General features: G+C 42.4%; 1 protein-coding gene across 1 annotated transcript in view; it reads right to left on the minus strand.

Moving 5' to 3' along the window:
* CD164L2 (CD164 molecule like 2) overlaps positions 1-27,924 on the minus strand; it is a 59,594-nt gene that overhangs the window by 22,058 nt on the left and 9,612 nt on the right. Inside the window, exon 2 of the mRNA XM_056557398.1 lies at positions 16,501-16,593. Coding sequence (XP_056413373.1) covers positions 16,501-16,593 — 93 coding nt within the window. The remainder of the gene's footprint in view (positions 1-16,500; positions 16,594-27,924) is intronic.

Consider the following 27,924-nt stretch of genomic DNA (forward strand, 5'->3'; position numbering starts at 1 on the left):
AGCTTTGGTGTGTGCCCCATGTTTTGCTTTGTTTCCTAAAGGATAGATGTGTGCCATGTTTTTGCCTTCCCATTGAATGTGTTTTTTATCTTAAAAATGTGCTGATTTTTTAATAGAAAACAGAAGGATGCTTTTTAAGGCCAAGTTTACACTGCATTTTTGCATCCTGTTAAAAAGTTTTTTTTGTTAGACACAACTACCATTAAAACAATATGCAACATGATACAAATATGATGCAGGTTACTTTGTTTCCTGTATAGAAACATGATCCAGATGAGTCATGTTTCTTTAACACAGAAGTCAATGGCCACAGGATGGGCATTCTTTTGCATCCTGCTTAAAAGGTATCCTTTTAACATGATACAACTTTTTTAGAAGTTTTTATGTCAACTGCAAGTTTTAACCCCTTAAGGACTGAGCCCTTTTTCACCTTAAAGGAGAAGTCCCATGTAGAAAAAGTATTGTGTTTTAAATGCAGAAGCAAAAGTTATATCACTTTGTAAATCACTGACTTTACCCATCTTGTATGTAAAACCTGTTTTTCTAGCTTCTTTGTTCAGAGAGGAAGTTCAGCAGCTCCCTGTTCTGATGACTTGCGACCCCCCCATTGAGCTGCATTATGCTGGGGGCCGTGATGTCACAATTTCCCATAGTTCTGCAGCTTAGCCAGGGAACCTCCCATGTGCAGCTTCAGCCAATCATAGAAGCCCCAGTGAGCTGAACAAGCGTCTTCATCTCCTCGGCAGGGAAGCATCTGACAGCCAGCTCAGTGTTTATAAGAACAAGAACGATGTCCCGAGAAGAAGCAGAGGGGGAGGGGGAGATCCCTGCTTTCCCCTGCACTGATCACAATCTGACAGCAGGTCAGTCTGAAAGAACAATGTCCTGAGAATAGAAGCAGGGGGAAGGGAAACACTGAGCCTGCTGTTAGTAAAGTGAACAGTGTCTAGGTCAGTGTATCCCAACCAGGGTGCCTTCAGCTGTTGCAAAACTAAAACTCCCAGGCATGCTGGGAGTTGTAGTTTCACAACAGCTGGAGGCACCCTGGTTAGGAAGCACTGGTCTAGGCTGGGCTACTTCTGTGATGAACTGAAAGGCATTATGGGAGTCAGGAAGTCAGGGACCTCCATGGACCAGGAAGTACCGATCTTTCAGAGGGGATTGCAGGAGAAGGGAGAGGGTGAGATACATGAGGAGCAGATTGTCAGAATGGTGAGCTGATGCACTTTCACATGATATAAAAAAAAATTTGTGACTTGGTCCATGATACTTCTTCTTTAAGGAAATTTTTTGCAAATCTGACCACTGTCACTTTAAACATTAATAACTCTGGAATGCTTTTAGTTATCATTCTGATTCCGAGACTGTTTTTTCGTGACATATTCTACTTTAACTTAGTGGTAAAATTTTATGGTAACTTGCATCCTTTCTTTGTGAAAAATCCCCAAATTTGATGAAAAATTTGAAAATTTTGCATTTTTCTAACTTTAAAGCTCTCTGCTTGTAAGGAAAATGGATATTCCAAATATATTTTTTTTAATTCACATATACAATATGTCTACTTTATGTTTGCATCATAAAATTGATGAGTTTTTACTTTTGGAAGACACCAGAGGGCTTCAAAGTTCCGCAGCAATTTTCCAATTTTTCACAAAATTTTGAAACTCAGGGACCAGTTCAGGTTTGAAGTGGATTTGAAGGGTCTTCATATTAGAAATACCCCATAAATGACCCCATTATAAAAACTGCACCCCCAAAGTATTCAAAATGACATTCAGTAAGCATTTTAACCCTTTAGGGGTTTCACAGGAATAGCAGCAAAGTGAAGGAGAAAATTCACAATCTTCATTTTTTACACTCGCATGTTCTTGTAGACCCAATTTTTGAATTTTTGCAAGGGGTAAAAAGGAGAAAATTTTTACTTGTATTTGAAACCCAATTTCTCTCGAGTAAGCACATACCTCATACGTCTATGTTAATTGTTCGGCGGGCGCAGTAGAGGGCTCAGAAGGGAAGGAGTGTCAAATGGTTTTTGGGGGGCTTGTCACCTTTAGGAAGCCCCTATGGTGCCATAATAGCAAAAAACCCCACATGGCATACCATTTTGGAAACTAGACCCCTCGGGGAACGTAACAAGGGGTAATGTGAACCTTAATACCCCACAGGTGATTCACGACTTTTGTATATGTAAAAAAAAAAAATTCCCTAAAATGCTTGGTTTCCCAAAAGTTTTAGATTTTTAAAAAGGGTAAAAGCAGAAAATACCCCCCAAAATTTGAAGCCCAATTTCTCCCGATTCAGAAAACACCCCATATGGGGGTGAAAAGTGCTCTGCTGGTGCACTACAGGTCTCAGAAGAGAAGGAGTCACATTTGGCTTTTTTGAAGGAAATTTTGCTCTGGGGGCATGCCACATTTAGGAAGCCCCTATGGTGCCAGGACAGCAAAAAAAAACACATGGAATACCATTTTGGAAACTAGACCCCTCGGGGAACGTAACAAGGGGTAAAGTGAACCTTAATACCCCACAGGTGTTTCACGACTTTTGCATATGTAAAAAAAATATATATATATTTACCTAAAATGCTTGGTTTCCCAAAAAATTTACATTTATACAAAGGGTAAAAGCAGAAAATACCCCCCAAAATTTGAAGCCCAATTTCTCCCGATTCAGAAAACACCCCATATGGGGGTGAAAAGTGCTCTGCTGGCGCACTACAGGTCTCAGAAGAGAAGGAGTCACATTTGGCTTTTTGAAAGCAAATTTTGCTCTGGGGGCATGCCGCATTTAGGAAGCCCCTATGGTGCCAGGACAGCAAAAAAAAAACACTTGGCATACCATTTTGGAAACTAGAGCCCTCGGGGAATGTAACAAGGGGTTAAGTGAACCTTAATACCACACAGGCGTTTCACGACTATTGCATATGTAAAAAAAATAATAATAATTTTTACCAAAAATGCTTCTTTTCCCAAAAAATTTACATTTTTAAAAAGGGTAAAAGCAGAAAATACCCCCCAAAATTTGTAACACAATTTCTCCCGAGTACGACGATACCCCATATGTGACCCTTAACTGTTGCCTTGAAATACGACAGGGCTCCAAAGTGAAAGTGCTATGCGCATTTGAGGCCTAAATTAGGGATTGCATAGGGGTGGACATAGGGGAATTCTACGCCAGTGATTCCCAAACAGGGTGCCTCCAGCTGTTGCAAAACTCCCAGCATGCCTGGACAGTCAGTGGCTGTCTGGCAATACTGGGAGTAGTTCTTTTGCAACAACTGGAGGCTCCGTTTTGGAAACCGTGGCGTACCAGACGTTTTTCATTTTTATTGGGGAGGGGGTATGTGTAGGGGTATGTGTATATGTAGTGTTTTTTACTTTTTATTTTATTTTTTGTGTTAGTGTAGTGTAGTGTTTTTAGGGTACAGTCGCACGGGCGGGGGTTCACAGTAGTTTCTCGCTGGCAGTTTGAGCTGTTGCAGAAAATTAGCTGCAGCTCAAACTTGCAGCCCGATACTTACTGTAAGCCTCCGCCCATGTGAGTGTACCCTGTACATTCACATTGGGGGGGGGGGACATCCAGCTGTTGCAAAACTACAACTCCCAGCATGTGCTGACAGACAGTACAAGCTGAGAGTTTGTTTTGCAACAGCTGTAGGCACACTGGTTATGTATCACTGAGTTTGTGACCTTACTCAGTGTTTCAAAACCAGTGTGCCTCCAGCTGTTGCAAAACTACAACTCCCAGCATGTACGGTGCATGGTGTAAGGTGACTGCTGGGAGTTGTAGTTTGCAACAGCTGGAGGCACACCAGTCGTGAAACACTGAGTTAGGTAAAAAAAAAAATGGGTTTCACAACCAGTGTGCCTTTAGCTGTTGCAAAACTACAACTCTCAGCAGTCACCGACAGCCAACGGGCATGCTGGGAGTTGTAGTTATGCAACCAGCAGATGCACCACTACAACTCCCAGCATGCACTTTAGCTGTTTGTGCAAGCTGGGAGTTGTAGTTATACAACAGCTGAAGGTACACTTTTCCATAGAAAAAACGTGCCTCCAGCTGTTGCAAAACCATAAGCCCCAGCATGCCCATAAGGGAATGCTGGGAGTTGTGGTGGTCTACCTCCTGCTGTTGCATAACTACAGCCCCCAGCATGCCCTTTTTGCATGCTGGGAGCTGTTGCTAAGCAACAGCAGGAGGCTGTAACTCCCCTCCTGCTGCTGCTCCATCGCAGGACAGTCCCTCGCCGCCGCCGTCGCTCCTGGGGCCCCGATCCCAACATGGACGCCGGGGATCGGGGTCCCCAGCACCCGGGGTCATCTTCCCGCAGAGGGGCAGAGCGGGTGTGGGAGTGACACCCGCAGCAGGCGCGCTGATTGGTCGGCCGGTAATCCGGCCAACAAATCAGGGCGATCGTGAGGTGGCACCAGTGCCACCTCACCCCTACAGGCTCTGGCTGTTCGGGGCCGTCTCTGACGGCCCCGATCAGCCAGTAATTCCGGGTCACCGGGTCACTGGAGACCCGATTGACCCGGAATCGCCGCAGATCGCTGAACTGAATTGTCCAGCGATCTGCGGCCATGGGGGGACATAATGACCCCCCTGGGCGACATGGGGGGACATAATGACCCCCCTGGGCGATATGCCGGGATACCTGCTGAATGATTTCAGCAGGCATCCGGCTCCGGTCCCCAACCGGCTAGCGGTGGGGACCGGAATTCCCATGGGCGTATGGATACGCCCTGCGTCCTTAAATGGGCACTGTCATGAAAACCAAAAATTGATATGTTGTAGTACTTCAGTACTACAACATATCTCTAATATAGTTTAATTAAAAAAAGTGATTTTAAAACAGTTTAAAATCACTTTTAAATTCGGCCACTAGGGGTCGCCCTCCTAGTGGCCGAATGCATTCAGCAGTGACGTCACCACTGAATTTCGACTCGTTGAAGCCTGGCAACGAGTCGAAATTCAGGCACTGCAGTGCTCGCTCCCGCCTGTCAATCAAACAGGCGGGAGCGAACGCTTTGAAGGAAGAAGACGCGCGCAGGCTCCGGGACAAGGTAAAGTATTATGTTCACTGTATTATGTATACTGTTCACCTATACAGTATGCCTCCAGTTCCCCCACTACAACTCCCAGCATGCCCTGGGAGTTTTAGTGGGGAAGCCTGGAGGGACACTGTATAGGTGAACTGAGGGGTAGTGGGTTGAGCGGAGCAGCGGGGCCGGGGGGGGGGGGGATTTGCGGGCTGCTCGGCGTGGAGGGAGTACTCTGGGTGAACTAAGGGGGAGGGGGAGGGAGTTGAGTGGCGCGACGGGGGCGGGGGAGGGTTTGCGGGCTGCACGGCGGGTGATGTGCTCCGGTGTTCATCTATACAGAGTGCCTCCAGTTGTTTCCCCACTACAACTCCCAGCATGCCCTGACAGCCAATAGATGTCAGGGCAAGCTGGGAGTTGCAGTGGGGAAAAAGCTGGAGGCACCCTGTATAGGTGAACTACGGGCGGAAGTGCCGGCCCCAGCAGGCATCAGTGACGTGGTGCCTGCTGGGGAAGTCTGCCTGGTAGTGAGCACACTACCAGGCAGACAAAAAAGCGTTTTTAATATGTAAAAAAAAAAATTAAAGGCAGGGAGGGGGTTAGGGATAGATGGGTAATAGGCAGGGACAGAAAAGAAAAAAAAAGTGATGGTGGGAGCTACCCTTTAAGGACTCGGAATGCAGGGCGTATCCATACGCCCTGCGTCCTTAAGAGGTTAAACAGTTCATGACAAAAAATTTGACAGTCTACCCTGCAAACAAATTATATGTGTACTAAGTATATCATGTTGTTTTTTCTTCAAGTTAAGCTAAGCTTTCTTTTTTCTTTATTAGTTTACATTAGCCTCAGTTCACAACAGGTTTTGGTGTTCTTTACAACCATCTGTTTTTTTTTTTTTTTCAAACAGTTCTTTTAATGAATCTATTGGATTAAATATATCCATTAAAAGAACTGTTTGAAAAATAAAAAAATAAAAACAGAAAACCAGATGTTGTAAAGAACACGAAACCTGTTGTGAACTGAGGCTAATGTAAACTAATAAAGAAAAAAGAAAGCTTAGCTTAACTTGAAGAAAAAACAACATGATATACTTAGTACACATGTGAATTAGAACCATTCTGGAACTTTTGCCTATAAAGTTTATTGCAGAAAATAACTCTAAAGTTATGAAGCAAGCCATAAAGTGTACTAGACATTCCAGGTATTCTTTCAGGATAAGCTTTTGTGTATGTACATGAGGTATTTCTCGCCATTGTATAACTTGTTTACAGCATTTCACCAGATTTCTGCTCTGCAGGCTTCCTCTATAATTTCAGTGTCCCCGATTTAGTGAGGGGAATCTAGTCTCCAGGGACATGCACAGACATTTTTGAGGGTAGGGGCTCAACACAACACAATTCTGATGTAAGGGACCCAGAACACAACAACACCAGAAACAAGATCAATATTAGGGCTGCTCAGTAAATCACTGGCCAAGGTGGCACACTGACTGCAGCTGGGGATTAGCTGAGCCGCAGTAGGACATGTTGACCGCCAGCACCAGGGAAAGGATCGCAGCGGAGGCTCTGGCAGCAATACTGGAGCCTCCGGCGGAAAGGCGGACGGTAAGTAGAGTGTTTTTTGTTAATGCTGGCAGCCTGGGGAATACCCCTTTAATAGCCATAAGTCTTTAACCCCTTAAGGACTCAGCATTTTTCAGTTTTAGCATTTTCACTTTTTCCTCATTGCCTTTTACAAATCACAACCCTTTCAATTTTCCACCTAAAAATCCATATGAGGGCTTATTTTTTGCACCACCAATTCTACTTTGTAATGACATCAGTAATTTTACCCAAAAATCTACGGCAAAACCATAAAAAAAAAAAAAAAAAAACATTGTGCGACAAAATTGAAAGAACAAAACAAAACACAATTTTGTAACTTTTGGGGGTTCCGGTTCTATACAGTGTATTTTTCGGTAAAAATTACACCTCTTTATTCTGTTGGTCCATACGATTAAAATGATACCCTACTTATATAGGTTTGATTTTGTCTTACTTAACTAATCATAACTGCATGCAGGAAAATTAATACGTTTAAAAATTTCCTCTTCTGACCCCTATAACTTTTTTATTTTTCCACATATGGGGATGTATGAGGGCTCATTTTTTGCGGCGTGATCTGAAGTTTTTATCATTACCATTTTTGTTTTGATCTGAGATTTTAATCACTTTTTATAAATTTTTTTAAGGTATAAAAGGTGACCAAAAATATTCTATTTTGGACTTTGTAATTTTTTTACGTGTACGCCATTGACCGTGCAGTTTACTTAACTATATATTTTTATAGTTCTGACATTTACGCATGAGGCGATACCACATAAGTTTATATTTATTTTTATTCACATCATTTTTTTTTTGTTCATGGGAAGCACGAAGCAGTCATTTGGCGATCGGACAGTGAAGAGGCAGGTAGGGACCCTCCTCGTGTTCATACAGCTGATCGGGACAACGCAGTGGTCCTGATCAGCCCATCTGAGCTGCCGAGAAGGTTTCACTTTCAGTTCAGAAGGGTTAATACCGGGCATCACCGTGATCGGTGATGTCCGGTATTAGCCGCGGGTCCCGGTTGTTGATAGATGCTGGGATTGACCCGATATGACGCGGGGTCACCGCGTGACCCCGTGTTATTTCGCAGGAGCCGGCGCAGGATGTATGTATACGTCCTGCGTCATTAAGGGGTTAAATTTTCCACTTACATATCGATATAAGGACTTGGTTTGTTGTGCCGCCAATTGTACTTTGCAATGACATTACTCATGTTACCACAAATGAAAAAATAAAAATAAAAAAAATATTTGTGGGGTGAAATTTAAAAAAACAAAAGCAAAAAAATGTTGAAATGTTTGAAGGGCTTCTATTTTTAGGCAGTGTGTTTAACAGTTAAAAGGACACCTTATCTTTATTCTGTAGGTCCATATGATTACAACGATACCCAATTTATATGGCTTTTGTATTATTTGATTACTATAAAAAAAATTGTGGGGGGACACGTTTCTCCTCTGCAACCTTTGTGCAATAAGTGTGCGTTTTTTTTTTTCTTGTTTTGCTTATTTTTATTTTATTTCTTTTTTTAAATGCTCTTCAAAGGCAGTTTTGTAAGCCAGGTCTGGGCTGGTGTAGAATTGCAGTGTTTTTGAGAGGTTTGCGACATTTTATGTGAAAGTTGTATTAGATAAATTTGTAACTACACAAATATATGCCTTAGGCAATCAATGCCCCCAAGCAGAAAAAAATATAAAAATTCTACCTCCAATGATGAATCTCCCTCTATAACTTTTTGTAAGAAAATAATAATTGCTTAAAATTGTCCTCTTCTGACCCCTATAACCCCTATGACCCCTTCTGACTATAACTCTTTTTTTCGCCGTGATTTGTAGTTTTTATCAGTACCGTTTTTTGTTTACATGGGACTTTTTAATAATTTTCTAGCAATATCTAGCAATTCTGGACTTTGGTATTTTTCTTACATTTGCCCCATTCATTGTACAGTTTAATTAACTTTATATTTTAATAGTTTGGACATTTCCGCACACAGCGATACCACATTTTTAATTTTGATTCATTATTTTATTTGAAAATGGGGGAGATTGAAACTTTTATTAGAGAAGAGGCTTATTTGCATTTATTAACCTTTTTAAAATATTTCATTAACTATTTTGTACTACAACTTCCAGTATGCAAGGCAAATATGTACTACAATATTTTTTATGCAAAGAGACAAAGAGTATATAGTGCCTTCTTGCCTTTCTTGCTGGAGGTTGTGAGCTTGTAATGCACTTAAAGGGGTATTCCAGGCCAAAACTTTTTTTTATATATCAACTGGCTCCGGAAAGTATTTACAAACAGATTTGTAAATTACTTCTATTAAAAAATCTTAATCCTTCCAATAGTTATTAGCTTCTGAAGTTTTCTGTCTAACTAATCAATGATGATGTCACGTCCCGGGAGCTGTGCATGATGGGAGAATATCCCCATAGGAACTGCACAGCTCCCGGGACGTGAGTCATCAGAGAGCAGTTAGACAGAAAACAACAACTCAACTTCAGAAGCTAATAACTATTGGAAGGATTAAGATTTTTTAATAGAAGTAATTTACAAATCTGTTTAACTTTCCAGAGCCAGTTGATATATATAAAAAAGTTTTGGCCTGGAATACCCCTTTAACATACTGGGGGTTGTAGTGCTTTGTCCCTTTGCATATTAGAGTCTGTAGTACATACTTCAATATGCAAAGGGCCGAAGCACTATATCCCCCAAGTATGTAAAGGGACAAAGCACTGTCCCTTTGCATACTGGACAGATTACACACTAATTAACATTATTACCATAGCAGGCACTGAAGGAGACTCTGTACTTCCACAAGGCAGATGGAGACAGACAGGCGCATACTCCTCCTCACTTCACGCTGATGAGATCATGTGATGTAGCAGGCGTGTGGACGCGCAACGCACGTCTACTACCCAGGCAGCCCCTGTGGTGGCATAAAAGGGCCTTGACATCTTTTGCGTGAGTGCTCCAGCCGGGGAGCGGAGATGGGGCAGGGGCAGGTGGCGGGTTGCTTGGATGCAGGATTGTAAGATAAAAAAAAAAAAGGCATTAAAGGGGTACTCCTCTGGAAAACATTATATTTAAATCAACCGGTGCCAGAAAGTTAAACAGATTTGTGAATTACTTCTATTTAAAAATCTTAACCCTTCCAGTATTTATCAGCTGCTGTATGTTCCAGAGGAAGTTCTCTTCTTTTTGAATTTCCTTTCTGTCTAACCACATTGCTCTCTGCTGACACCTCTGTCCATTATAGGAACTGTCCAGAGTAGGAGCTAATCCCCATAGTAAACCTTTCCTGCTCCAGACAGTTCCTAAAATGGACAGAGGTGTCAGCAGAGAGCACTGTGGTCAGACAGAAAGGAAATTCAAAAAGAAAAGAACTTCCTCTTGAACATACAGCAGCTGATAAGTACTGCAAGGATTCATATTTTGAAATAGAAGTAATTTACAAATCTGCTTAACTTTCTGGCACCAGTTGATTTAAAAAAATGTTTTTCAGGGGAGTACCCCTTTAAGGGGCAGGGAGCAATGAGGTAAGGGGGGGGAGTCAAGTTCCTGTGCCCCAACATTCTGAACATTTTGTTGAGAACGCTTGGAGCGGGCGACCGTAATTGTGATGTCACGGCCACGCCCCTCATGACGTCACGTCTTTGGTTGGGGGTGTGTCGGCCGCCACGCCCCCTTCGATAGACATGGAGGGAGCGTGGTGTGACATCACAAGGATAGGGAATAGGGGCGTGGTGTGGTATAACAAGGATAGGGAATAAGATGTCTAGCAGCAGAGTACCCCTTTAACCCCTTAAGGACGCAGGACGTAAATGTACGTCCTGGTGAGGTGGTACTTAACGCACCAGGACGTACATTTACGTCCTAAGCATAACCGCGGGCATCGGAGCGATGCCCGTGTCATGCGCGGCTGATCCCGGCTGCTGATCGCAGCCAGGGACCCGCCGGCAATGGCCGACGCCCGCGATCTCGCGGGCGTCCGCCATTAACCCCTCAGGTGCCGGGATCAATACAGATCCCGGCATCTGCGGCAGTTCGCGATTTAAATGAACGATCGGATCGCCCGCAGCGCTGCTGCGGGGATCCGATCATTCATAACGCCGCACGGAGGTCCCCTCTCCTTCCTCCGTGCGGCTCCCGGCGTCTCCTGCTCTGGTCTGAGATCGAGCAGACCAGAGCAGGAGATGACCGATAATACTGATCTGTTCTATGTCCTATACATAGAACAGATCAGTATTAGCAATCATGGTATTGCTATGAATAGTCCCCTATGGGGACTATTCAAGTGTAAAAAAAAAATTAAAAGTAAAAGTAAAAAAAAAGTGAAAAATCCCCTCCCCCAATAAAAAAGTAAAACGTCCGTTTTTTCCTATTTTACCCCCAAAAAGCGTAAAAAACTTTTTTTATAGACATATTTGGTATCGCCGCGTGCATAAATGTCCGAACTATTAAAATAAAATGTTAATGATCCCGTACGGTGAACGGCGTGAACGAAAAAAAATAAAAAAAGTCCAAAATTCCTACTTTTTTAATACATTTTATTTTAAAAAAAATTATAAAAAATGTATTAAAAGTTTTTTATATGCAAATGTGGTATAAAAAAAAAGTACAGATCATGGCGCAAAAAATGAGCCCCCATACCGCCACTTATACGGAAAAATAAAAAAGTTAGAGGTCATCAAAATAAAGGGATTATAAACGTACTAATTTGGTTAAAAAGTTTGTGATTTTTTTTAAGCACAACAATAATATAAAAGTATATAATAATGGGTATCATTTTAATCGTATTGACCCTCAGAATAAAGAACACATGTCATTTTTACCATAAATTGTACGGCGTGAAAACAAAACCTTCCAAAATTCGCAAAATTGCGTTTTTCGTTTTAATTTCCCCACAAAAATAGTGTTTTTTGGTTGCGCCATACATTTTATGATATAATGAGTGATGTCATTACAAAGGACAACTGGTCGCGCAAAAAACAAGCCCTCATACTAGTCTGTGGATGAAAATATAAAAGAGTTATGATTTTTAGAAGGCGAGGAGGAAAAAATGAAAACGTAAAAATTAAATTGTCTGAGTCCTTAAGGTCAAAATGGGCTGAGTCCTTAAGGGGTTAATGACACAGACCATTTTGGCCTTAAAGACACAGATAATTTCATTTTTACATTTTCATTTTTTCCTCCCCGCATTCTAAGAGACATTACTTTTTTTGCCTACTACAGACCCATTTGAGGGCTTATTTTTGGAGTGACCAATTGTACTTTGTTATGACACCTTTCTTTTTACTATAAAAAGTATGGCGCAATATCTAAAAACTATTATTTGTGTAAAAAGAAGTTTAACATTTTAGGGGGTGTTGTTTTTATGCAGTGCTCTTTAGGGTAAAACTGTTCTCTTTATAAAATGATACCCATGTTTATATGCTTTATTATTATTGTACTGCTTTTAAAAAAACTTTTTTAACCAAATTACTAGGTTTAAGATTGCCTTATTCTGACTCTCTATAACTTACTAATTTTTCCATATAGAGGGCTGTATGAGGACTCATTTTTAGCGCGATGATCTGTAGTTTTTATCTGTACCACATTTGTTTTGATGGAACTTTGTGCTTGCTTTTTATACATTTTTTTCTGACATGATATAACAAAAAATCAGCAGTTTGGATTTTTTTTTACTTTTACACTGTTTACCATGCGGGAAAATAAACATAATATTTTAATAGATCGGACATTTACGCATGTGGTAATACCAGATATATAGTGTTTTTTTTTTTTTATTACAATGTTTTATTTTTTTTATGGTAAAAGGGGATAATTTATAGATTTTTTTCAGGTGGGCTTTTATATATTTTTAAAAACATTATATATACAGTCAGGTCAATAAATATTGGGACATTGACACAATTCGGACATTTTTGGTTCTATACACCACCACAATGGATCTGAAATGAAACGAACAAGATGTGCTTTATCTGCAGACTGTCAGCTTTAATTTGAGGGTATTTACAGCCAAATCAGGTGAACGGTGTAGGAATTACAAAAGCCTGCATATGTGCCTCCCACTTATTAAGGAACAAAAAGTAATGAGACAATTGGCTTCTCAGCTGTTCCATGGCCATGTGTGTGTTATTCCCTCATGATCCCAATTACAATGAACAGATAAAAGGACCAAAGTTAATTTCAAGTGTGCTATTTGCATTTGGAATCTGTTGCTGTCAACTCTCAAGATGAGATCCAATAAGCTGTCATTATCAGTGAAGCAAGCCATCATTAGGCTGAAAAAATAAAACAAACCCATCAGAGAGCCAAAACCTTAAGGTTGGCCAAAACAACAGTTTGAAAAGAGAAAAGCAAAGGCGCTCCCTGTGGAGTAACATAGATGGTAGGGGTATAGGATATTGGGGGATTCAATACCGCTTACCTAAAAGTGTTGTGCACCAACATGCACAACAATGGTAAAGGTGAGTAGTTAGACAGGGGTCCGTCTGCAGCCTTCCTGGATTTGTGTACAATAGTATAGAGACAAAGCTTTGTTTTGCCAGGATCCGTGGCGCTGAACAGCACACAGGACTCACAGACGGAAGGTAACGTCCAACAGGTTTAATTAACAATAACGCAAACTAAAACATATAAAACTCAAATGAAAAGTATATGTGAGCATCTATATTTAAGAACCAAAAAATCTATATAAATAGAGCAGGATATATATATATGAAGTGAAAAGTATATAAAACTGAAACACCACATATATATATATATATATATATATATGTTTCAGTTCTTGAAGGGTTAATGCCCTTTTTGTATAAAATCAAGGGTGTTTCCTTGTGTTGCTATGCCTGATGAAGCTGCGCATGTGCAGCGATACGCATTGCATTATTGTTAATTAAACCTGTTGGACGTTACCTTCCTCCTGTTCTGAGTCCTGTGTCCTGTTCAGAGCCACGGATCCTGGCAAAACAAAACAACTGTTTGGAACATTCTCAAAAAGAAGGAACACACTGGTGAACTCAGCAACACCAAAAGACACGAAAGACCAAGGAAAACAACTGTGGTGGATGACCGAAGAACTCTTTCCCTGGTGAAGAAAACCCCCTTCACAACAGTTGTCCAGATGAAGAACCCTCTCCAGGAGGTAGGCGTATGTGTGTCAAAGTCAACAATCAAGAGAAGACTTCACCAGAGAGAATACAGTGGGTTCACCACAAGATGTAACCCATTAGTGAGCCTCAAAAACAGGAAGGCCAGATTAGAGTTTGCCAAACGACATCTAAAAAGCCTTCACAGTTCTGGAACAACATCCTATGGACCGATGAGACCAAGATCAACTTGTACCAGAGTGATGGGAAGGAAAGGAACTGCTCATGATCCTAAGCATAACACCTAATCAGTGAAGCATGGTGGTGGTAGTGTCATGGCATAGTGGGCATGTATGGCTGCCAATGGAACTGCTTCTCTTGTATTTATTGATGATGTAACTGCTGATAAAAGCAGCAGGATGAATTCTGAAGTGTTTAGGGCAATATAATCTGCTCATATTCAGCAAAATGCTTCAGAACGGCGCTTCACAGTGCAGAAGGACAATGACCCAAACCATACTGCAAAAGCAACCAAAGAGTTTTTTTAAGGGAAAGAAGTGGAATGTTATGCAATGGCCAAGTCAATCACCTGACCTGAATCCGATTGAGCATGCATTTCACTTTCTGAAGACAAAACTGAAGGGAAAATGCCCCAAGAACAAGCAGGAATTGAAGACAGTTGCAGTAGAGGCTGGCAGAGCATCAACAGGGATGAAACCTAGCAATGTCTGGTGATGTCTATGCGTTCCAGACTTCAGGCTGTAATTGACTGCAAAGGATTTGCAACTAAGTATTAAATAGTGAAAGTTTGATTTATGACTATTATTCTGTCCCATTACTTTTGGTCCCTTAACAAGTGGGAGGCACATATGCAAACTGTTGTAATTCCTACACAGTTCACCTGATTTGGATAATAACTTCAAATTAAAGCTGACACTCTGCATTTAAAGCACATCTTGTTTGTTTCATTTCAAATTCATTGTGGTGGTGTATAGAGACAAATTTTTTTAGAATTGTGCAGATCTCCCAATATTTATGGACCTGACTATGTTTCCCTGAAAATAAGACACTGTCTTATATTTATTTTTCCTTAAGAAGACACACTATGGCTTATTTTCTGGGGATGTCTTTTTGTTTTTTTGCAACAGCTGGAGGCACACTGGTTGGGAAACACTGTTACATGCCAATTCTCTCCCTTCATATGCCCATTTCCCTCATTTTTATTCCTCCTCATATGCCCATCCCCCTCCCCCTTAATTTATGTTCACTGTTTGAACACGAAATGGAGAGAAATTAAATGAATTTTTCCTCCATTTCATGAACCATACCCACCTGGCCTGCTGTACGGTACTCTCCTTCCCATGTGGATGCACCATAGAGTACTGGGACGAAGTGGCTTTAACTTCCTCCCAGTGCTAGGCAACCTCAGGGACTTGGGAGCCCCGGCCGCCGCACAAAAGTTGCGTCCCCATGCTGATCAGCTGGGACATAGGACCTGCAACCGCCGCACAGAAGCCGCCACTGCATGGTATCGGTACATCTCTACGGTACCTGTCAAGATGGGGCAGATGAGAAGGGCTGGCCAACTTAATTACCTTCAATAAGCCACACCTACAACTATGACTTATTTTCAGCGGTATGGCTTATATTGAGCAAATACATAGAACTCCTGGTATGGCTTATTTTATGGGTATGTGTTATTTTCGTGGAAACACGGTGTATATATATATATATATATATATAGATATATATATAATAATTTTTTTTATGCACTTCTTAATCTCCCCCCCATAGGAGACTTTTAATAGAAATTGTTAGATTGCTATGTACTGTTCAGTACTATGTAATATCATAGTACTGATCACTACTATCAGCGATCTTCTTATATCGCCTCAATCTCCAGATTGCACAAGAAGCTCAGTGATCCTGCACGCCGGAGGGAGGTATGAGGCAAGAAAAAAAGGATCAATAATGAAGGGCATACAAACAAATGCAAACTAATACAATGGTTCCATAAAAAAAAAAAATAAGCAAACAAGATTAACAAGCTGAGCTTCCTGTTGTTTCCTGTTTAAAAAAGAAAAAAGTACAGATGCAAAACCGTGCAGTGAACCTAACTTAAAATGTACAGTACAGACCAAAAGTTTGGACACACCTTCTCATTCAAAGAGTTTTCTTTATTTTCATGACTATGAAAATTGTAGATTCACACCGAAGGCATCAAAACTATGATGCTTGTTGCCTGTCCTTAGCAGTGGTTTCCTAGCAGATATTCTACCCTGAAGGCCTGATCCACACGGTCTCCTCTTAACAGTTGTTCTAGAGATGTGTCTGCTGCTAGAACTCTGTGTGGCATTGACCTGGTCTCTAATCTGAGCTGCTGTTAACCTGCGATTTCTGAGGCTGGTGACTCGGATGAACTTATCCTCCGCAGCAGAGGTGACTCTTGGTCTTCCTTTCCTGGGGCGGTCCGCATGTGAGACAGTTTCTTTGTAGCTCTTGATGGTTTTTGTGACTGCACTTTGGGACACTTTCCACATATAGAATTTGACATATTTTCAGTTGTTTCACACTTTTTTGTTATGTCTATAATTCCACATCTGTTAATTCATAGTTTTGATGCCTTCAGTGTGAATCTACAATTTTCATAGTCATGAAAATAAAGAAAACTCTGAATGAGAAGGTGTGTCCAAACTTTTGGTCTGTACTGCATGCAAATACAGACAGAAGGGTCAGCATTACTACTCCATGCAGTTCCACTGCCCGACTCTCAGAAACACTTGTTACCTGAAGCTCCACATGTCACCCACTCACAGGAGATGTTCAGACTTGGCTCACTTTCAATACAAGTCACACAAGATTTCAACTGGCTACAGTCCCCTGTGGAAAAAACAAACGAGATGAGGCTTCACCTTTGGTTTATTATTATTTGCTTAGAGGGGTTGTCTCATCAGCTAATAGCCCCTGGTCCTGCTTCCAGCACCCCCAGCAAACAGTTGATTTTGCAGTTTGCCAACATCAGCACGAGGATAAGATGTTGAAATATACATGAAGGTTTGGTAACCAGGGATGCATAGAGCTTCTTGCAGCTATCCTACACATCCTTGAGTAAACTCTATGTTATGGGCCCTATTACACAGCCCAAAACTCTGAGTAAATAAGCCTTTTACAAGGCTCAACTGTTGTGCCAGGAGCACCGCACTTACTTAACGGATCATTTGTGCTTGCCTTTGCTGCCATTGTTTGTTGACCGCACATGCCCTTTTACATGGGGACATGTGCGGTTAACAAAAGATACATTTTTATGCAGGGCAAATGAAGTGATCAGGCGTTGAATGAGTGCTCGTTCTGTGTAGTAAGGCAGCTTGCTATCTAGATTTCATCAACAAACTACAAGGGTTTACTTGCAGCAGCTTGTTTTTCCCTGCAGCATATCCAGACCCTTATTGATTGATTTTACAGCCGCAATAAAATATATTGAAAAAAAATTAGTATAAGTCTGCAATCTAAAAATTAACATCAGCAGAAAGGCTATTGTTGGCAGAAGTCATAGTACAGTATTAGTCATGGTTTGTCAATATTAGGGTATCTAAGGGATAAATAAGGATAAATAAATGTATACTGCCCAGCAATATGTTTTTTACACAAAGCAAAGAAAAATAGATTTTTGAGGAAAACATTGTAAACAAGTACATTTAATGGCATATTCTGGCATTTGCATAACAATGTATACTTTGCTGGGGCCCCATAGCACCTGTTTTTCTTGTTCCAGTCAGAGACAAAAATTCAGTGAAGGACCTGACCTGCTCAGCCAGTCACTGGCCAACACTCTTCTAAGCAGCTGGAAAAAGACAGAACCATTAAAAGAATGAGAACTACAGGAAACCAGCGTGGACCGGGGGGTAGGTAGGTATGATTTTTTTTTTCTATTTTTACGCCGCGCTACAAAATATACATTTTTAATTTTTGTTCAAATGCTAGAGTACCCCTTTAAATGCTTACATTATGTAAGGGGGACCTTTACTTTATTCCCCAGATGTCTCCTTGTTTGTATGCCTTTTAAGGGATGTTTATTAAAACTGTCCTTGTGTGCCCTATTTTATTATGTTGTACAGTGCATTGTTGTTGTACATTGTTTTGGCACCTACTGAGTCAGTGGTGTCATCATCTCCTATGCAAGTTAATGCCACAAGGAAGGTATGTCTTCTCTTATGGGGTGGATGTGTCAACAAGGACTGTTATAGTGTTTTATGTGTTATGCCATAACTATTTATGTTACTGAAGAATAAGCACAGTGTGATCCAAAATACATCTAGTTTCGAACTATTCTACTACATCATTTACCATAAAAAAAGCATTTCTGAACGATCTACCAATTGTTAATAATGTATAATCTTTACATGCATTACTGCTGGCATCACATTGACTCTACAGGGTAATTCGAAGGATGGTGCAAAAGGCTTGAAGCTATAGTAACATCAGTGGTAAATAGTCAGTGACTGAAATCAAAGAAAAACTGTCTAAATTGCCCAAGCAACCAATCACAGCCCAACTATCAAGAGCCAAATTGGAAATGTGCCTACATATTATGACATAAAATTGGGGTATTGAAGCAAGAAAAGGCTTTTTGCATATTGGAATTTTCAAGAATAGGGTCTGTTGTGACCGCCAAACTTGACAGTAGCGATCCAGTGATCAAGCAACACAGCAGGGAACTTTCATTTCAGACTGAAATATGGAAATTACTCACCATAAAGTGTGTTGCTCTACTTCTCCCTATAAAAATCTAATTCATCCTTCGGAAGGTGAAAAATTCCTCCATTCTGGCTGTATACCTAGGGTCTAAGAGTGTGGCTATCCATTACTCATCTCTTTCCTTCATGTGGGCAATATGTCTGTCACTGCGCAAGCAAGAAAGCATACAGCTCGCCACCCTTGTCAGCTTTTCCAAAGCTCTGTTTTTTCTACCTCTACCCCCTACTGCCAAGGTTGGTCATCATGGTCCTCATCATGATCCTCATTACTGTCACCCTCATTACTGTCTACAAATCCTACTCCTTAGGTCCCTCTTCATCCTCCTTATCAAACTCCTCTTCAAGAAGAATGCTGCAAGCTAGATGTGAACCTTTCTCCATCCTAAATCTTCACCATGAGCGTTTGCTACAGAAGGAATATAAGGAGCATAAGATCACTAATTCCACTGTTGTACTTGCTGACAAATCTTTTTGCTTTTCGAAAGGCCCAAGCATGTGATAGGTGTCTCTGATTAACTGCCAAAGCTTCAGCTGAAAGTGACACTGGCTTCAAAATGTCTGTCTGCTGCATTAGGAAGTCTGTCACCACTTTGTGCTGCTGGAACAGGTGGTCCAACATGAGCAATGTATAGTTTTATCGTGTTGGAACATCGCAAATGACAGGGAAGAACATTTTGGCACTGTAGGTGAAGGAGGACATATTTAAAAGCAAAAGAATGGCTAACCTTAACACACACTTTCCTGCACATGCCCAGCACATCGCTGAGACTGCCACATTTTCTCAAGAAACGCTAGACAACAATTTAGCGAATGTACCATACAGGAAAGGTGTGTCATACCACCTACATGTAACACATTTAGGATGTTTACACAGTTAACAGAGACCACGTTTTCCAAGGCCAGATTATGAGTAGAGAGCCAGCATGAAACTTCCTGTTGCAGACAGGGCAGCAACTTCTTTGCTGTGTAGCTTTTCTTGCTCAGGCTTACCAGATGTAATACAGCATGGCAGCGATTGACTTTGCACCAATGAAAAGCCGAATTTCCATTAAGGAATACTTGGATAAGGAGCATAAGAGGCAGGTGTCAGAAGATGAACCTGACCTATTTCCTGGCCTCGTTGTGGAGTGTCATTCTGCAGGTTGTTGACTCAGTGAGCTGTAAAAGACACATATTGGCCCTGGCCATAGCTACTACTTCAAGTATCTACTGGGGCATGCACTGTACTGCACACTGACAACTGCATGGAGTGGCCCACTCTCTCTGCAACATGATTGTGCAAAGCTTGGACGGCTTTTTGATGACTAGGTATTTGCAACCTGGTCTGGGCACAATCCATTTGTTGTCTATAGGCCATGGAGTGAACAAGAGGGTACAGTCGATGGTACTGCCCAACGTGGCCTTGTGATGCTGCTCCAAACCTACCTAGAGACAGTTCTTATATTTGTCCCCTGGCCACAGCCTACTTTCTGCTTGCAGAGACGGCACAGTGGAATGTTTTATACATCTAGTTAAGAAAAATTTATTTTTACACAGCAGAATACTGAGCAAGTACACCACCACCTGACTGTGCCCTTCCTCTGGAAGGTTTTTTTCAAGCCTACAGATGCATCAGAGGCACCAAAACCTTAGACAAGCAGGCCTAAATTAGTTATGTTTGAGAAGTGTTCCGGCCCTAACTCGGCTAGGATTTTCTTCGCTGACAGTACCACTACCCTCCTGTTCTAAACATGTCAACTCCTTCTCACCTGATTCCCATGTTGTCAGGGACCGAGCAGGGAGACAGGGAGAGTAAGCCCTAAACTAACCCTAAAACCACTCTCCCTGCCTACTTGCCCATGCACCCTAAACGGTGGATCGACAACTGGGCGCCGGTCCCTTCCTACACTAAAGTGCAGTGGCGTAAAAAAGCACATAATATACATAGTTGGTCACAGGCCAGAAACGGAAAATTACTATACAACCAGATATACCAAACAGGATACAAATTCTTACAGGGCAGAATATAAACAGGCAAACTGATAAGGAAACATAAGACACTGTTCACACTGGAACACAGAACAAACAAACTGGACATGCCACTCCACAAAAGGAGTAGCCATTAATAATAAAGCCAAATAGGCTACTGGCCAGCGAACACACTCCACCATGTGGACAAAATGCTGACCCAGTAGGAAACGTAAATATAATACATGACTAGACTAGAACCGGATGAGTCTGAATAGACTCCAGAATACCAAACAGGAATATAACATACAGAGCACAGGGTACAAGCAAGACTCAGAGACAGTGTGAACACAGACAGAGCAGAACAAACATAATCCTAAAACCGACTAATGTAACACAGACTAAAATACAAGGAGCATGCTATTTAACCATGGCTAAAAACCCAGATAAAATGACAAGATAAATACAAGGTAAATGCTAAAGCAGACATAGTCAGAATATTGCACAAACAGACATAGTGGCATTAAACTAAATAACCAGCAATGAATGCAGGAGAAGTCTAGCTTAAAATAAACATACCCGAGTTTTCATTTGTTCAGAGCATTAACCATTCCCTACCTAGGAAAAATAGAAAACTGCTCTGAACATCCCAGTGTGTGAATACACACCTAAACAGAAAAATACAAAAACAAATGAATGGACATTACACATGTCCTGTCCAACTACATTGTCCTGATCACATCCCCTCCACTCCTCAGCATAAACTTCTGATGTCTGATCATGGGCACCTTGGGAAGAGAAAAACTGATGAAAGGTGTCAACGCAGGATAGTCTGGATGGTGGATAAGCAGCCCCAAACAAGTTCCAGAGATATTCAAGCTGTCCTGCAGGCTCAGAGAGCATCAGTGTCAGCGCGAACTATCCGTTGACATTTAACTGAAATGAAACACTATGGCAGGAGACCCAGGAGGACCCCACTGCTGACACAGAGACATAAAAAAGCAAGACTACATTTTTCCAAAATGAACTTGAGTAAGCCAAAATCCTTCTGGGAAAACTTCTTGTGGACAGATGAGACCAAGATAGAGCACATCATTACACTGTTTACCGAAAATGGAATGAGGCATACAAAGAAAAGGACACAGCACCTACAGTGAAATATGGTGGAGGTTCAATGATGTTTTGCTGTCTCTGGCACTGGGTGCCTTGAATGTGTGCAGGGCATCATGAAATCTGAGGATTACCAACGGATTTTGGGTCACACTGTACAGCCCAGTGTTAGAAATCTGTGTTTGCACCCGAAATCTTGGGTCTTCCAGCAGGACAATGATTCCAAACATATGTCAAAAAGCACCCAGAAATGGATGACAACAAAGTGCTGGAGAGTTCTGAAGTGGCCAGCAATGAGTCCAGATTTAAATCCCATTGATCACCTGTGGAGAGATCTTAAAATTGCTGTTGGGAAAAGGCGCTCTTCCAATAAGAGAGACCTGGAGCAGTTTGCAAAGGAAGAGTGGTCCAACATTCCAGCTGACCTCTGCTGTCCATTTTAGGAACTGTCCAGAACAGCATATGTTTGCTATGGGGAATTTCTCCTGCTCTGGACAGTTCCTAAAATGGACAGCAGAGGTCAGCAGAGAGCACTGTGGTCATGACATCAGAGGAAATGCATTTCTTTTTTGGATTTCTCTTTAGTATACAGCCCCTAAAAAGTACTGGAAGGATTAAGATTTTTTTGATAGAAGTGATTTACAAATCTGTTTAACTTTCTGGCACCAGTTGATTTAACCTCTTCAGGACATAGGGCGTATGGATACGCCCTGCATCCCGAGTCCTTAAGGACCGAGGGCGTATCCATACGCCCGTGGGAATTCCGGCCCCCACCGCTAGCCGGTTGGGGAACGGAGCCGGATGCCTGCTGAAATCGTTCAGCAGGCATCCCGGCATATTGCCCAGGGGGGTCATTATGCCCCCCCATGTCGGCGATCGCCGCAGATCGCTGGACAATTCAGTCCAGCGATCTGCGGCGATTCCGGGTCAATCGGGTCTCCAGTGACCCGGTGACCCGGAATTACTGGCTGTTCAGAGACGGCCCCGAACAGCCAGAGCCTGCAGGGGTGAGGTGGCACTGGTGCCACCTCACGATCGCCCTGATTTGTCTGCCGGATTACCGGCCGACCAATCAGGGCGCCTGCTGCGGGTGTCACTCCCGCACCCGCTCCGCCCCTCTTCCGGAAGACGTGAGCGGGTGCGGGACGTGCACCCCGGGTGCTGGGGACCCCGATCCCTGGCGTCAATGTTGGCATCGGGGCCCCAGGAGCAGCGGCGGCGGCAGGACTGACCTCATGCGGCTGGATCGTTGGAGGTGAGTGACAGCCTCCTGCTGTTGCTTAGCAACAGCTCCCAGCATGCAAAAAGGGCATGCTGGGAGCTGTAGTTATGCAACAGCAGGAGGTAGACCACCACAACTCCCAGCATTCCCTTATGGGCATGCTGGGACTTATGGTTTTGCAACAGCTGGAGGCACATTTTTTCTATGGGAAAGTGTACCTTCAGCTGTTGTATAACTACAACTCCCAGCTTGCACAAACAGCTAAAGTGCATGCTGGAAGTTGTAGTGGTGCATCTGCTGGTTGCATAACTACAACTCCCAGCAAGCCCGTTGGCTGTCTGTGACTGCTGAGAGTTGTAGTTTTGCAACAGCTGAAGGCACACTGGTTGTGAAACAGAGTTTTTTTTTTTTACCTAACTCAGTGTTTCACGACCGGTGTGCCTCCAGCTGTTGCAAACTACAACTCTCAGCAGTCACTGTACACCATGCACCGTACATGCTGGGAGTTGTAGTTTTGCAACAGCTGGAGGCACACTGGTTGTGAAACACTGAGTTAGGTCACAAACTCAGTGATACATAACCAGTGTGCCTATAGTTGTTGCAAAACTGCAACTCTCAGCAGTCACCGACAGCCAACGGGCATGCTGGGAGTTGTAGTTATGCAACAGCTGGATGTCCCCCCCCCTCCCAATGTGAACGTACAGGGTACACTCACATGGGCGGAGGATTACAGTAAGTATCTGGCTGCAAGTTTGAGCTGCCGCAAACTTTCTGCTGCAGCTCAAACTGTCAGCGAGAAACTACTGTGAACCCCCGCCCGTGCGACTGTACCCTAAAAACACTACACTACACTACCACAAAAAATTAAATAAAAAGTAAAAAACACTACATGTACACATACCCCTATACAACCCCCCTCCCCTCCCCTCCCAAATAAAAATGAAAAATGTCTGGTACGCCACTGTTTCCAGAACGGAGCCTCCAGCTGTTGCAAAACAACTCCCAGTATTGTCGGACAGCCGTTGACTGTCCAGGCATGCTGGGAGTTTTGCAACAGCTGGAGGCACCCTGTTTGGGAATCACTGACGTAGAATTCCCCTATGTCCACCCCTATGCAAGTCCCTAATTTAGGCCTCAAATGCGCATGGCGCTCTCACTTTGGAGCCCTGTCGTATTTCAAGGCAACAGTTTAGGGTCACATATGGGGTATCGCCGTACTCGGGAGAAATTGTGTTCCAAATTTTGGGGGGTATTTTCTGCTTTTACCCTTTTTAAAAATGTAACATTTTTGGGAAAACAAGCATTTTAGGTAAAAAAATTTTTTTTTTTTTTACATATGCAAAAGTCATGAAACACCTGTGGGGTATAAAGGTTCACTTAACCCCTTGCTACGTTCCCCGAGGGGTCTAGTTTCCAAAATGATATGCCATGTGGTTTTTTTTTTGCTGTCCTGGCACCATAGGGGCTTCCTAAATGCGGCATGCCCCCAGAGAAAAATTTGCTTTCAAAAAGCCAAATGTGACTCCTTCTCTTCCGAGACCTGTAGTGCGCCAGCAGAGCACTTTTCACCCCCATATGGGGTGTTTTCTGAATCAGGAGAAATTGGGCTTCAAATTTTTAGGGGTATTTTCTGCTATTACCCTTTTTAAAAATTAAAATTTTTTGGGAAAACAAGCATTTTAGGTAAAAACTTTTTTTTTTTTTTTACATTTGCAAAAGTCGTGAAACACCTGTGGGGTATTAAGGTTCACTTTATCCCATGTTACATTCCCCAAGGGGTCTACTTTCCAAAATGGCATGCCATGTGTTTTTTTTTTTGCTGTTCTGGCACCATAAGGGAATCCTAAATGCAACATGCCCCCCAAAAACCATTTCAGAAAAACGTACTCTCCAAAATCCCCTTGTCGCTCCTTCGCTTCTGAGCCCTCTACTGCGCCCGCCGAACACTTAACATAGACATATGAGGTATGTGCTTACTCGAGAGATATTGGGCTACAAATACAAGTAAAAATTTTGTCCTTTTACCCCTTGTAAAAATTCAAAAATTGGGTCTACAAGAACATGTGAGTGTAAAAAATGAAGATTGTGAATTTTCTCCTTCACTTTGCTGCTATTCGTGTGAAACACCTGAAGGGTTAAAACACTTACTGAATGTCATTTTGAATACTTTGGGGGGTGCAGTTTTTATAATGGGGTCATTTATGGGGTATTTCTAATATGAAGACCCTCCAAATCCACTTCAAACCTGAACTGGTCCCTGAAAAATACTGAGTTTGAAAATTTTGTGAAAAATCGGAAAATTACTGCTGACCGTTGAAGCCCTCTGGTGTCTTCCAAAAGTAAAAACTCATCAATTTTATGATGCAAACATAAAGTAGACATATTGTATATGTGAACAAAAAAATGTATTCGTAATATCCATTTTCCTTACAAGCAGAAAGCTTCAAAGTTAGAAAAATGCAAAATTTTCAATCAAGAAAGGATGCAAGTATCGACAAAAATTTACCACTATGTTAAAGTAGAATATGTCACGAAAAAACTATCTCGGAATCAGATTGATAACTAAAAGCATTCCAGAGTTATTAATGTTTAAAGTGACAGTGGTCAGATGTGCAAAAAACGCTCCGGTCCTTAAGGCCAAAATGGGCTCCGTCCTGAAGGGGTAAAAAAAAAAAAAGTTTTCCATGGGAGTACCTACCCCTTTAAAATGCGAGAATGGGCTGACTAAAAGCAAACAGGTGAGTTACCATGGTGACTGAGCAGGGCAGGTAGTTCTTTCATTTACAAATGAGCAAGCCTGAGTCAGGCTGGGTCCACACTACGTTTTGTCCCATACGGGAGCGCATACGGCAGGAGGGAGCTAAAACCTCGCGCTCCCGTATGTGACCGTATGCGCTCCCGTATGCCATTCACTTCAATGAGCCGACCGGAGTGAAACGTTCGGTCCGGTCGGCTCATTTTTGCGCCGTATGCGCTTTTACAACCGGACCTAAAACCGTGGTTGACCACAGTTTTAGGTCCGGTTGTAAAAGCGCATACGGCGCACAAATGAGCCGACCGGACCGAACGTTTCACTCCGGTCGGCTCATTGAAGTGAATGGCATACGGGAGCGCATACGGTCACATACGGGAGCGCGAGGTTTTAGCTCCCTCCTGCCGTATGCGCTCCCGTATGGGACAAAACGTAGTGTGAACCCAGCCTCAGAGAAGGAAAGACTACAAAAAACAGTAAGCAGTTCAGCCAAACTGTGACAACCATCCTAACCATAACCATCTATGTGACTACAAGACTTAACCCATAAATGGTGATAAACAGGGCTGCGTTCTGGTTCCTCAACATCAATGAAAGTGTGTATTAAGGACTGATAACTGGGTCAAAAGCACAGACAGCACCAAGATAAAGTGCTTGTGGTTGGATCTGAGGAGACAAGGAACATGAGTAAATTTGAACTGCCAGTCTCTAAACATGGGCCCTTTCTTTCTATTATCTACTATTGCTTCATAAAGGTTCCACAGTTCTCATTTACTTCCTTGATTTTGGACTAATAGCAAAACCTTGATTCATTTTCATTGGTGACGGCGTTGTGTATGTGTTTGCACTGTGTGTATAGATAAATATAGACATCTCCCATTTTGTTTGCCTTTTTCTGTGTATGGAGTCATGCTATGGAATTACCCCATATGGGAGCTTCTTTTTTTTTCTCATTCTTAGTATTACTTAAAGGGGTACTCCACCCCTAGACATCTTATCCCCTATCCAAAGGATAGGGGAAAGATGTCTGATCGCAGGGGTCCCGCTGCTGGGCACCCCCGCAATATAGCACGCAGCACCCACCTGTTACTGCTCCGGAAGCGCTGGAGGGTCTGGTTCCCGACCATGGGGACGGAAGATCGTGACTTCACGACTTCGCCCCCGTGTGACGTCACGCCCTGCCCCCTCAATGCAAGTTTAACGGAGGGGACGTGATGGCTGTCCCAGGGCAGGGGCTCAAATAAAAAGAAGGGCACTTTACTGTGTGTAGTATGCCTGTACATCACTTTGACATCACTGTGTATTCTCCCTGTACTGTGACATAACTGTGTGCATTATCTCTGTACTGTGACATCACTTTGCATTATTCCTGTACTATGACATCACTGCATGTATTATCTCTGTTCTGTGACATCACTGGGTGTATTATCTCTGAATAACAGACAGTGATGTCACAGTACAGGAATAATACACACAGTGATGTCACAGTACAGAGATAATACACAAACTGATGTCACAGTACAGGGATAATACACAAACTGATGTCACAGTACAGGGATACCACACACAGTGAAGTGCCCTTTTTATGTGCCTGTAAATAGGGCATCAAAGGGGAGGTGTAGAAAAAGCTCAAGTCCTCTTTTATAGCTATTTGTGCACGTCCCTCTTCTGGAGGATTTGCAGTGAAGTGCGCCATCCTGTTAAGGGCTGACTAAGGAAAAGAAAACTGAGATGGTATTCTCCAATTGTTCTTCTATTCATGAAACCACCAAGCATATTGAACCATTTAAAGTCACTATAATCACAAAGCTTCCATGCTTCAATATGAGAAAGAAAAATAGATTTTCCACCAAAAAGTGTCTGTGACATTTTAGTGGTGCATAACCTCCATAAAATTCTATGTTCTGTTTGAAAATGCTAATGGGTTTGATAAATCTAAATATGATAAATATAAGACTGAATAGTGAGTCATTTCTCTGCAGTGAATATAAGACTGGTCAGTATTCATCAGTGGGTGGGCGGGCTGGCGGCCATATGAGTGTGCCGAGAGTATAGGAACGCCCCCCAGGAGCACCAAGGGAACACTTAAACAACACAATGTAACTCCAAGTCAATCACACTTCTGTGATATCACACTGTCCACTCAGGAAGCAACACTGATTAACAATCAATTTCACATTCGGTTGTGCAAATGGAACAGACAACAGGTGGAAATTATAGGCAATTAGCAAGACAACCCCAGTAAAGGAGTGGTTCTGCAGGTGGTGACCACAGACCACTTCTCAGTTCCTATGCTTCCTGGCTGATGTTTTGGTCACTTTTGAATGCTCTAGTGGTAGCATGAGACGGAGTCTACAACCCACACAAGTGGCTCAGGTAGTGCAGCTCATCCAGCAAGAAGGTTTGCTGTATCTGTCAGCGTAATG

This window comes from Hyla sarda, chromosome 2 (genome assembly GCF_029499605.1).
Source record: "Hyla sarda isolate aHylSar1 chromosome 2, aHylSar1.hap1, whole genome shotgun sequence".
Classification (NCBI taxonomy): Eukaryota; Metazoa; Chordata; class Amphibia; order Anura; family Hylidae; genus Hyla; species Hyla sarda.